This window comes from Bison bison, unplaced genomic scaffold (assembly GCF_000754665.1).
Source record: "Bison bison bison isolate TAMUID 2011002044 unplaced genomic scaffold, Bison_UMD1.0 scf7180017864304, whole genome shotgun sequence".
In the NCBI taxonomy this organism is placed as follows: Eukaryota; Metazoa; Chordata; class Mammalia; order Artiodactyla; family Bovidae; genus Bison; species Bison bison.
Window position 1 is genome coordinate 1,269,314 of NW_011494876.1, and position 12,136 is coordinate 1,281,449.

The 12,136-nt window shown below is 40.4% G+C and overlaps 1 protein-coding gene across 10 annotated transcripts in view; it reads left to right on the plus strand.

Annotated features, from left to right (window-relative positions):
- MAGI1 (membrane associated guanylate kinase, WW and PDZ domain containing 1) overlaps positions 1–12,136 on the plus strand; it is a 647,256-nt gene that overhangs the window by 556,969 nt on the left and 78,151 nt on the right. For all 10 annotated transcript variants that reach the window (XM_010851514.1, XM_010851515.1, XM_010851520.1 and 7 more), the window contains 3 exons: positions 1,041–1,133; positions 6,836–7,018; positions 7,542–8,162. In XM_010851514.1, coding sequence (XP_010849816.1) covers positions 1,041–1,133; positions 6,836–7,018; positions 7,542–8,162 — 897 coding nt within the window. The remainder of the gene's footprint in view (positions 1–1,040; positions 1,134–6,835; positions 7,019–7,541; positions 8,163–12,136) is intronic.

Genomic DNA, 12,136 nt, shown 5'->3' on the forward strand with positions numbered 1-12,136 from the left:
AGAGTGTGTTTGTGTGTGTGTGTGTGTGTGCGCGCGCATACGCACCTGCGCGTGCGCGCCCTCAGCTATTGAGAAGTTCTCCTTTCTACCTTAATCTCTTTTCTATTTAAAAATTTTAAAAAATATTTTTATGAATTTGGGGAATGAGAATGTACAATTGAAAAATGAGTATAAAATTGACTATGTGTACACAGTTGACTGTGTACATAAACTTACAAATGAATCTTAATGATTCTTAAGATTCATTCGCAGTGAGTTATTTCTTGGTCTTCAAAGTGAATGAGACTACCCTTAGTTCGTAAACTTAGACTAGTTAGGACTCGGGGGTTTTTGTAATGGGTCCCCCTCGGGTTTTAGAGATGATAGGGACAGCACCTTACCAAACTCCTGAAACCTACCTTTACTGCCCCAGCCAAGCAGACTTCAGCTGCCCAGCCAAGTCTCAGATGAATTATAGAAGTTTCTGCCTTATTGGGCCTGCTTTAGTTTACTGTATATCTTTTCTGATATTTTTTTACTTGATCTCACTTTGAACTCTGCAGCCAGAGAGAACTGGAGATTTTATTGGTTGTATTTTTATTGGTTTTAGTTCTGTCCTCAGAGGTCTTAGGAGAAAGAGACAAAAACGCACACACACACAGGGAGGGACCTTAACACAGAGTAGGTGTGCTAAGTGGTGTCCTACTCTGTGCAGCCATATGGGCTGTAGCCCGCCAGGCTCCTCTGTCCATGGGATTCTTCACACAAGAACGCTGGAGCAGGTTGCCAGTGCCCTTCTCTAGGGGATCTTCCTGATCCAGGGATCGAACCCACATCTATCTCTTATGTCTCCTGCATTGGCAGGGGGGTTCTTTACCACTAGCGCCACCTGGGAAGCCCTACATAGAATAGCATCAGATACCAATTTCTTTTCAAGTGAAGCTCTCTTCTTCTGGTTTTATTGGTTTGGGTAGTTTTATAATGAGGAAGGTGGTGAATCCTGAGTAAGGTGACCAGTGATTGGAAGGAAAACAGTAAACTGTTTCTTGTTTTCATTGTAGAATGGACAGAAGATCATTCATCGCTTGTGCCTCCTGCTATTCCAAACCACCCCCCAAGTAATCTGGAGCCAGCCAGAGAAGCTCCACTTCAGGGTAAAGTGTTTTTATAATTGCATCCTAGTTTGACTCAAAAGTTTAATTTTTTTCAAGAAACTTTAAAAAATGAAATCTGATAATTCCCAGATCTTTCCAAAGGATTGTTTCAAGATAGTTCTTTGTTGTGGGGCTGACCTGTATATATGGTAGGGAATGAGCAATGTTACCAGCCTCTACCCACTCAGTGCCAGGAGAAACCCTCCCCCAATGTGACAAACAAAGCTGTCTCCAGATATTGCCAAATGCTGCTGGGAGTGGGGGGATGGTGGTATGCAAAATCATGTTGAGTTGTGAACCCTAAATTTAGAAGACACACACATTTAATACTGTGTTAAATAAGATACATTGAAAATTCAGCACTGCATGTTTTAAGATTCTAGTCAATGTATTTGCTTTTGAGTAAGATTTTCTTGTAAATGTAAAATGGTTTGATATTACTGTGTTTTACACTCTAACCTCTGTTCTTGTTGCAGTTTGGGCATTTATGCATGTATTCCAACGTTTCATTGGCTCTCACTTATTTACATTCACAAACAGTATGCATCCCTACTGAGCTTCATTACAGAAAATTGGAAGCTCAGAATCTTGCTACTTTCAGGCCTCATTACTTTTAAAGGATAGAAAAGATTTGGGGATTTTTTTTCTTTAGCTTTTTTCTTTTAGATAAAAAAATAGAATAAACATCATATTTAATAGTGTTGGGGAGTATGTTACAGAACCAATAAAAAGCTGTAAAATTTGTCTTTTCTTCTCTCTACATTTTTAAAGATATAAATGTGTTAGATATTAAAAGATAGGGAAGATACCCCTTTTCCCTAATTTTCATTCCTCCATTTTTTTTATAAGAAAAATTATTTCCCTTTTAGCTGATATTATCATGAGATTAGTGTTAATATCAACTTGTATAAAATAGTTTGATACCATTTAATGGTGGTAATGTTTTTAATACAGACAAAACATAGAAGATAATGATATATAAATTAATATCAACAGGATTGTGGTCTCCTCTGTATTTTTAAAGTATAAAATTCCTTCTTCAACTTCATGTTGTCTTCTTTCTTTCTCTCATGGTAAGTTAACTACACTAACTTTTCAGTTCCTTGAACCTCTTGTTAATTCCTTGAATCCTTGAAACTGTGGACCACATTAGGGTCTTTGCATATGCTGTTCTCTGTTTGCAGCTGTCTTTTCCTCCCACTCTTTGCTTTGCCAACTTCTGCTCATCTAAGGTTTTTGTTGGATTCTGTCCTATTCACTCTTCCCATGTCAAACTTCTCATTTATAGAATTTAACAGTTGGTAATTAGTGTTCATTTGAGTTCAGTTATTTAGCAAGTTTCCTCTTCAGACTTTAAATCCCATGGAGGTATGAGACTGTGTTTTGTTTTGTTTTGTTTTTCCACTGTAGGATATCCTGAACTAGATCTCATCCTCTCTGCTAAATTTATTATTGTGTGAAATAACGTATGTACATCCATGATAAACAGCCTGGCTTCCTTAAAGGATTGTCTTAGAGATTAAATAAATTAGAGCTTTAAAGTTTCAGATTCTGAGTGTCAAATGCTTTGTGCACCAACTGAGTTAAGAGTCCAGACAGTATTGATCTGTATGTGGAACTTTATTTCAGATTCTTCTCTTTCTTTCCCTCCCTCCCCTTTCTTCTTTAATCTTCTTGGGTTCCCTAGTGGTTGGAGTTTGGGAGAGGCTCACTGAACTCCCTGTGGGAAATAGTCTATTCTTAAAACTTTCTACTCTATAGTCTCTGTATTGATTGTTGTCTTTCAAGCATAATCGTAATCTTCAAAGTATAACCAATACCATAGAAGCCAATTTAAATCCATACTCTCTGACTCCAAGCTACAGTTGTAAGAAACATTAAGTTGGGCTTTATCACCATAGGTTACAACTCTGAGTTCCCTATGTACCTGTTAAGCATCCTGGTCTGTGTTCCTGACAGTACTCTCAGGAAGAAGCTGTGTAGCTAATAGGGTTAGATTTGTTTGGTATTAATTTTGCCGAGTTCATTGCTCAACTGAACTTTCCTCTGATCAAGAGAGTATCCTTCTCAAACTCAGAAAATGTTAACTTTAAAGAGATTTGCTCTTGGGAAGTCTCTCCAGCTTCCAGCTTTATGCTCAGAGATTTTGCAGCTACCCCTTCACCCTACCCATTTCATCACCACCATCAACAAAATAATAACCTACATTGATAACCTCTTTTTATGCATCAGGCACCTCCTTGAGCACTTCAGCTATGTTATCTGTCACTGTTCCTTCTTACAACTATCGTGTAAATAGTGAGGTTAGTACCCTCATCTCCACTTATACACCCGACACTCAGGCAGAGAGAGGTTTAGTAATTCACACACAGCCAGGAAGTAGTAGAGCACAGATTTGAACCCTGGGTGTCCTTAGGAACAGTTTAACTTCTGACTTAAACCTTTTTGTTGTGTTTTTGTTTTTTTTTTATTTTGTGGGATACCTCATCGTCTTAATATATGCCATTCAGTTTGGATGCTACTGGGTACATGTTACCGTTTAAATTCAAGTTAATTCCAGTTTTAAAAAATAAAAAAGTTAGTTTCTTGTTTCCACTGGCCACATTTCAAGGGGTCAGGAGAGCCTCGTTTTTGACTAGCGGCTGCTGTATTGGATAGTATAGATACCGAGCATTTCCTGTGTCACAGGAAGTACTCTGGGGCAACACTGTTCTATGGTATTCACACACTAGTTCAAAGAATAGTGCCAACTTGGCGGAGAAGCAGGCAGCTACAGGTTGTTCATGAGTAGATGTTTTTGGGCCGAGACCCGGAAGTTCCAGATTCAGTGAATCCAGGGCAGGCCCTAGAAATGAATACATAAAAAAAAGCTACCCAGGTGATCCTTCCACCTCACCAGATCTTACAACTGGTGACTAGTCAGCAGATTAGCCTGTCTTAGAAAATTACATATGCCACCAGGCTGCAGCAGAGAGCTCCTCATTCCACTGCTTGTATATAGAAAAGCACTTCTCCAAAGCTACAGTAACTGATGACCTACCTGTACATAAAACGTAATAAAATGTGCATAAATGTGGAACCCTCTGATCTTCCCTCCCTAGTTAAATGTTGAAACAGAAAGTCAGTGTGTAATTTCAAAGTCCTCTTCATGTCTCTTTTAAGCTGAAAGCATTCTCAACTCAAAATATGCTAATGGCTTTTTAAAATATTCATTTAGATAAACTGCCACATTTTTACATTTTCTAACTTTGCTATAATCAGGGTGAAAAACTTACACACCCAGCCACCTCTTGCAGCCTTCTCAAAGACACATTAAATTTCATTTCTTTGTGTTCTTACTCATTTCGTTCATTCAACACACATTTTTGGAGCACACACAATGAAACAGGCCATGTTTTATTTACACTCTGGACGTGCAATCAGGAATCCTTGTGGAGTTGATTCTAGTGTTGTACGTGTGAGCATGTGCTGTGCCTCTCCTGCAGTGGGGTATGGGGGAGAGGGAGAAAAAACTCCCAATCAGTGAGTAAGCTGTATCCCATGTAGGATGGTGATAAATGCTGAGATCAATAATAAAGCAGGTAGGGGGGATTGTGAATGCTGGAGGAGATATTGCAGTATTTAATAAGGGGTCAGAGAGTGTCTCACTGAAAAGTTGATGGTTATTGATGTCTTTGCCTAAGTGAAATATGTGTTTTCCTTAAAGCTTTCCCTAGTAGCCTCTGCTTCAAGAATAGCTGTTATTCGCATATCCCATAAAGGGAAATTCGGGGGTTATCTGAATGGTTCTCAATTTTCCATCTAGTCATTGCCATGGCAACTCTTTCAGTACAATCCCTGACTGCGCTTGACATCCCTTCCCTGGTGCTTTGGCAGATGCCTTCACATGGTGAATCCAGCTCGGTCTTGCCATGGTGACAAGACTGTAGTTTGTCATGCTTCCAGCCAGCCTTGGGACTACAGTAGAGGGGAGGAGGTTAGTGAGCAGACCTGTGACTCCAGGCAATTTAAAAAAGCCTTCTTAAGAGCCAGAGACTTTTGAAATGTGCAATTAAAAATTGTATGTGTTCCCAGAGACCTTTTTAAAAAGACCTTTTAGATGTAGCTAACCAAAAATAACTTGCCTTCCTGTGTGCCAGCCTCCTAGTGCAGGGGTATATGGAGACATGGAGATTCTTTTCTCCTTTTTTTGGATAGCATTTTTGGTAGTAAAGTAATAGGGCATATGGGGAAGCTGTGTCAAGGGCAGGAGACAGGAAGTATAATAGGAGAGCTGAAAGAGTCTGAGCCCAGAATGATGTTCACTACTTTGGAATAATCAGGAAAATTCAATTGAGCTTCTCAATTACAGAGAAAGGCCCAAACTCAAAATAAAATATTGGGTTTGTGTATAAAATGTTGTTTGTGAATGTTATCAAGAGAATTCACTGAATGTTTAGAAGCTATTTAGCTGTATATGTGTTAATTTATGTTTAATGAGACAACTGATTTTGGACATACCTAGGCTATTTCACAAATTGTTAAATGATGCAAATGGACAGGAAAAATCAGTTGAATTTAGAATTCAATTCAAAATAGTGACTCCTTTTAATTTTTAAAATAGCGATGCTCTGTTTATTTATTTATTTATTTTTGGTTGTGCTGGATCTTCGTTGATGTGCATGGGCTTTCTTGCATTGCATCGAGCTGGGGCCTGCTCTCTAGTTGCGATTTGTGGGCTCCTTATTGTGGTGGTGTCTCCTGTCCTGGAGCACGGGCTCTAGGTTGTTCAGGCTTCAGTGATTTGTTGCATGGTCTCAGCCGTTGTGGTGCACAGGCTTAGTTGTGCTGGGACATGTACAATCTTCCCAGACACCCGGGCATGCGGGATGAACCCAGGCCCCTGCACTGGAAGGTGAAGTCTTAGAGAGTGTGTATTAGTCACTCAGTTGTTTCTGGCTCTTGGTGACCCTGTGGACTGTAGTCCACCAGGCTCCTCCATCCATGGGATTCCCCACGACAAGAATACTGGAGTAGGTTGTCATTTCCTTCTCCAGGGGATCTTCCCGACCCAGGGATTGAACCCGGGTCTCCTGCATTGCAGGCAGACTCTTTACCAACTGAGCCACAGGGAAGACCTCCTAACCAGTGGACAAACAGGGAAGTCCCATGATTCTCCATTTTTTATTTATATGAGTTATTCTTTGTGACCATACTATGTCTCCTGGTATCATCTGTTTATTTTCAGAATGAGTTTTCTCTTTGAAAAGTTATTGTGTAATTGACTCTACAAATGGGAGCCAAACTCAAAACAATACACTGGAAGCCATAGTAGAAAATATAATCTGTAACAAAACAAAAGACACAAAGCAAAGACCCACTCCATTTTTTTTTTTGAAGGGCCTCATAGCAGATCAGTTGCTATCAAACTACATGAAACAAGACCAAGGATCTGTGTCAGACAGTGGACACCAATGTCATCCTTCTGTTATATTTTCTTTTGATCTTTGTGCTGACACACAGTGAACCCTAGCCCCCTCCTTACACTAAAGGGTCTGGGAATTCCCTTATAACTGAAATCAAGAAGGGCTTTATTGAAACACCTCTGTGCCCCCATGCCCCAGCACAGGAGTTTGGAGAGAGATCTCTAACTTGTATCATTTCTTATTTACTTCATCTTTTCACTCATGGTGACCTTCCTTCCACATCTTGTTTTGATGCAGGCAAACCCTTTTTTACACGAAACCCTTCAGAGTTGAAAGGCAAATTCATTCACACGAAGCTGCGGAAAAGCAGTCGTGGCTTTGGCTTCACAGTTGTTGGAGGGGATGAACCTGACGAGTTTCTACAAATCAAGAGCTTGGTCCTAGATGGTCCTGCCGCCCTGGATGGCAAGATGGAAACAGGTATGAGACACCACATGGTCCTCTGTGGTCAGGACCAGACAACACCATGATTTCTTGAGCTTGTCATTGTCCTTTAAAAACTTGGCGAATGAGCAAGCTAACTGTACTACGTAAATGTGTTCCCTGGTGTAGATGAAAACCTTTGAAGCTGCTTTAACATTTTCCCTTTTGGGTAACTGTTAGGGTGCTGATGAGTATAGTAAAGGAGTAATTTACTAAAAATGCAGATCCATTTGAATGAATGAATTCTCAACTTGGTATTCTGCAGTGATTTTTTTTTTTTTTTTTTACAAAAAAGCTCAAATGTTCTTTCAATGATCATTATACTCCCATTAGCAGGGAAGCCGGTAAATGCTACAAGAATGCCTTATTAGCATAAACAAAGTAGTAGCAGCTGTCTTTTCGTGCCTTGCAGTATCACCCCCTAATCCAATTTCAGTTCAACTTCTTATTGGTAGGATTTTATAGTATAAAATCGATAGACTTTCCTGGGCAGTGTTCTTAATCCCCAACTCTTTTGCAGGAGACGTAATTGTGAGCGTGAATGACACCTGTGTTTTGGGACACACGCATGCACAAGTTGTGAAAATCTTCCAGTCCATTCCCATCGGTGCCAGCGTGGACCTTGAACTCTGCCGAGGTTATCCACTGCCCTTTGACCCAGATGACCCCAACACGAGTTTAGTGACTTCGGTGGCCATTCTGGATAAAGAACCAATTATTGTGAATGGGCAAGAAACCTATGACTCACCAGCTAGTCACAGTAGTAAAACAGGCAAAGTCAGCAGTATGAAGGATGCCAGGCCAAGCAGCCCTGCGGATGTGGCTTCAAATGGTTCCCATGGTTACCCCAACGACACTGTCTCTTTGGCTTCCTCCATAGCCACTCAGCCAGAACTCATAACTGTTCATATAGTGAAAGGGCCAATGGGTTTTGGTTTTACTATCGCGGACAGTCCTGGGGGTGGCGGCCAAAGAGTGAAACAGATTGTTGACAGTCCAAGGTGCCGAGGCCTGAAAGAAGGGGATCTTATAGTGGAAGTTAATAAGAAGAATGTGCAGGCCCTAACTCACAACCAAGTCGTGGACATGCTCATCGAATGTCCAAAGGGAAGTGAGGTCACATTATTGGTGCAACGAGGAGGTATGTAGATTTATTTTGTTTCATTTTTTTAAAACCTTACATCCATTGTTATATATACTGGTTATCAGGTGGCTCTTTGGGGCTTTCTAAATGTCTACTCCTTTAAGATCATTTTTATTTAAATACTGGGAAATGCATTCAAAATGCCTTCTGATTTCTCCAAATGCTAGCCTCTTTAGACTAAAGGTTATGTTTATACATTATGTGTTTATACAAAGGGCATGCACATGGGGTAATACTGTTGCTGAGAGTGGGATCCAGCTGCTCGAGACTCAAAAGCCAATAAAAATGCAAGGCTGGTGGAAAGGAAAATTCGCTTTGTTTTGGAGGCGGGCAACCTGAGGGAGGGTGGACTCATGTCCAGAGGCCGAGTCCCACCCGCCCCTCCCCCACTGACATTCAGTGGGCCGGAACTTTTATAGCAGGAGGAGGAGGCGTATAGGCAGAGAGAAGAGGCTACATGTGGAAATAGCACCGTCGTCTTAAAATTGGTCATGCAGCGGTCTGATCAGTGTCATCTTGATTGTTTCAAAGGCAGTTAGTTTTCAGTTCCAGGGTCAGTTTATTCCCGTTTCTTTGAGGCCGGTTCTCAGAATTGTGGCAGCTTATGTCATGGCTACATTCTGATCATCAGGTAGTTAGCTTATTCCATCTGATGAGGGTTTCAGTGTTTATAAAACAGCTCAAAGGATATGGCTCCAAATGCTATTTGTAGCCATTGAGGAAGACCTCAAGGTCCCTGATTTTGCTTAGTGACTAAACTAATATTTTTTGGTTCTGTTTGATTGTTTTCATTTGCTTCTGCATTTTCTCACTTCTCCAATTAAACTTAATCTTTGACTAAAGTTTTTCTATGGACAAAAGACAGGCGGAAGACCTGGAGGGAAAGAACCATAGTATCCTGCTCTGTTTCAATTTCCTTTAAACGTAAATCAAACTGTGCCTTTTAAAACCCGTTAAGATTTGAAAACCTTTATCCTGTAAGTCTCCTGAACCTGGTCTGCACAGCATGCATGTGAAATGTAGCTCTTGTCCACTCTTCCAGCCTCATCTCACACTCCTCTCCCTTCCTCAGTGTGCTTGGCCACCTGGCTTCTCTGTGATGCCTTCAGTTCTCTAAGCCCTTCTGTCTCAGGGCCTTTGCACTTTCTGTTTCCATTGCTTGGAAAACTTTTCCCCAACTCTTCACTTGGCTGGCTCAGTCTCCCTCAAGTCTCCTCCTGAGAGAGGGATTCTCTGATTATTTCTCTAACGTAGCCCCCGCAATCCTGTGTAATCCCTGTTGCATCACTCCATTTCTTGTTAGCCTTTATCATAGTCATTATTATCGCAAGCCATTGTTTTGTACATTTTCTTATTTTTCTTTGTTGCTTTCCCTTTTTCATTAGAATCTAATATCCTTAAAGCCAGGGCCCATGTCTGCATGTTGACAGTTGTCCCTGGCATTTAACATAGTACCTGACTCCTGCTAGGTGTTCATGCATGAACAGATAATGAACGAATGGACACGTGATTATTATTTCCCTGGTGGGAGCAACAGTTCCGTGAATCATATTAAAAACATCTCAGCATACCTACATTTTGATGAAGTGGTTAAGAATCTCAGAGAAGTGAGGTATTCTAAATAAATCTTGAGACAGTTGGCTTTCTTCTTTTTCCCCTGTCAGCACCCCCATCCCCCCACCCCTGTCCCACCAGAACTTCCAGGACCTCACACTGAGAAATATTTCCTGGGTCAGTGTTTGTGGCCAATCTTGACTGATTACCCCCCACAATGGGCAGGAGATTGGTAGTTCCCCTGACTCTTGCCAACATGATGTGTTTATGCACAGAGTATTCTGACCCTCTGAAAAAAGATCAGGACCAGACTTCTACTTTCTCTCTGTTTCACTGAGATGGAAAAGCTTGTGTATGTTGCAACAGCGATGATCTTGGGCTCTCATGAAACTATGTGTTCTGTGATCAAAATGATTGGGGTTGTTGGAAGGGAATCCAGAATTCAGAACTGTCTTTGTGAATCACAGTGCCCAGTTCACCATTCTTAAACAGGTATAAAAGCCATTTGCACATTTTTTCAAAGAGTTATTTCTACCAATAATATTTTGAAGTGTCTTCTTGTACCCAGATCACTTGATTTCACAGATGTGTTTTAAACAGTGACCAAAATGTAACAGGAAGTGACCTGAGGTTAAGGATGAGGAGGGGGAGAGGGTGGAGGATGGTAGTACCTGGCATTCACAAGCAGGAAAGCAGTTTACAAAGTGCTTTTCAAACCTACATGAGCCTCTCAGGCCGTGTTTACCATGTCCCTGAAAAGGTAGGCAGGTACCAACCAAGAGCAGGATTGAGAAGTTCACCTGGATTCTTTGGTTTCCAGTCCAGTATTCTGCTTTACTTTGAATACCACTGATTTTTGCATATTTGCTGGTTTTAGTGGCCAGCAAGTTGGAAACTTGTAAATAGTTTTTGGTACATTAGGGCATCTCTGATTCAGCCACTGCTCATTTGACATTACAAATCACACTGTTCTCCTTCTTCATTTATTTGCCCCTCCATTTCTTTTGTCATTTTGTTCAGTTTTTCTTTTCCATTCAATTTAATTTTGAAGGGACGAAAAACAAAGTATCATTGTAATCTACTAAACCACGATGGTTAATGGAACCATTTTATAATGAATCTGCCCAAGCCAGCAAACAACTCATTATAAAAACATATCCCTAGCTGATTCACTTTGTTGTACAGCAGAAACTAACACAACATTGTAAAGCAATTATACTCCAATAATAAAATTTAAAAGTTTTTTTAAAGAGTGTACAGGGAAGCATGTTAAAGAATCTTAACCACAGCGAAATACAATGGAAATGATCAGACTATTCATCAATAAAGTATGGGTTAAAAATAAAATACCCTTGATTTCAAATATGTTTATTTTCTCTCTTAATTCCTCAGACCGTCTTTCAGTTAATGCCATTACATTATAACATTAAATTAACAAGAGAAGCTCCAGAATACATTACCACATTAGTCAAGATCTGCATAGTTTATTCCAGAACCTGAGTAATTTAAAATCACTGTAACATCAGCAGTCTTTAAATATGCTATGTGCTTTGCATTTGATTTATGTATGGGATAGAACGTTTGTACATCTTCCCGTGGCAAGCCAGCACCAGCTACTATTAATCTTTCTAGAAAGCATATAAATATATTTGTTTCTGCCATATATCAGTTATTTGAATTAGGGCTGGCATTTTAATCATTCTTCTTGTATGATGGGAGTGTAAATGAGAAGGTTTGATGATCAATAAGGATAGCAGCTAGGTTAAATGAGAAAGCAAATGGCCACTTCACTGATTCTTTCTAATGAATCTCATTTGTGTCTTAACTCCTGGTAAGCAGATTGATAAACTCATTAAGTCCACACTTGGCTTGATTCTCAGGATTTTATATCTCAAGGATGGTACTTTCTGTGCTTTAAAGAAGTAGTCTTTCTACTTTGGGGCAAAACTTAGCTACATTTGCATTTTGGTTTTCACTCGTAGTCTCCTAAACTCATTTTTTATTTTTGTTCTGGTTGAGATCAGGTGTGTTTTGTTTTTCTTTCCATCTCCCTCCTGCCAACCTGAAAATAAGCAGAGGTTGAAATATTGTTTGTAAATTTCTGGAGACAGTTCTCTGGGTCAGGCTTGGGCTTGCTGGGGGTGTCCATCCATAGCTTGTCAGTTGGGATCGTTACTGATTTGTTTATAGGTGTCTTCTCCGTAAACAAGGCCGTGTCTGTGGCTAGCAGTCAAGTTCTATAAAGGGCAGCCCCTTCTTCCTTAGCCTGGCTTCCCATCGTCCCATGGCCAGTCCATTCCTCCTTCTCCCTCTGCTGTCCAGTCAGGAGAATGCCTTTTATTTTTCTTAATTTTTCACAGAGCATTTGCATTCAGAAGACCCATCACCTGACACCAGTGTGAGTCTAGAGTCTTTTT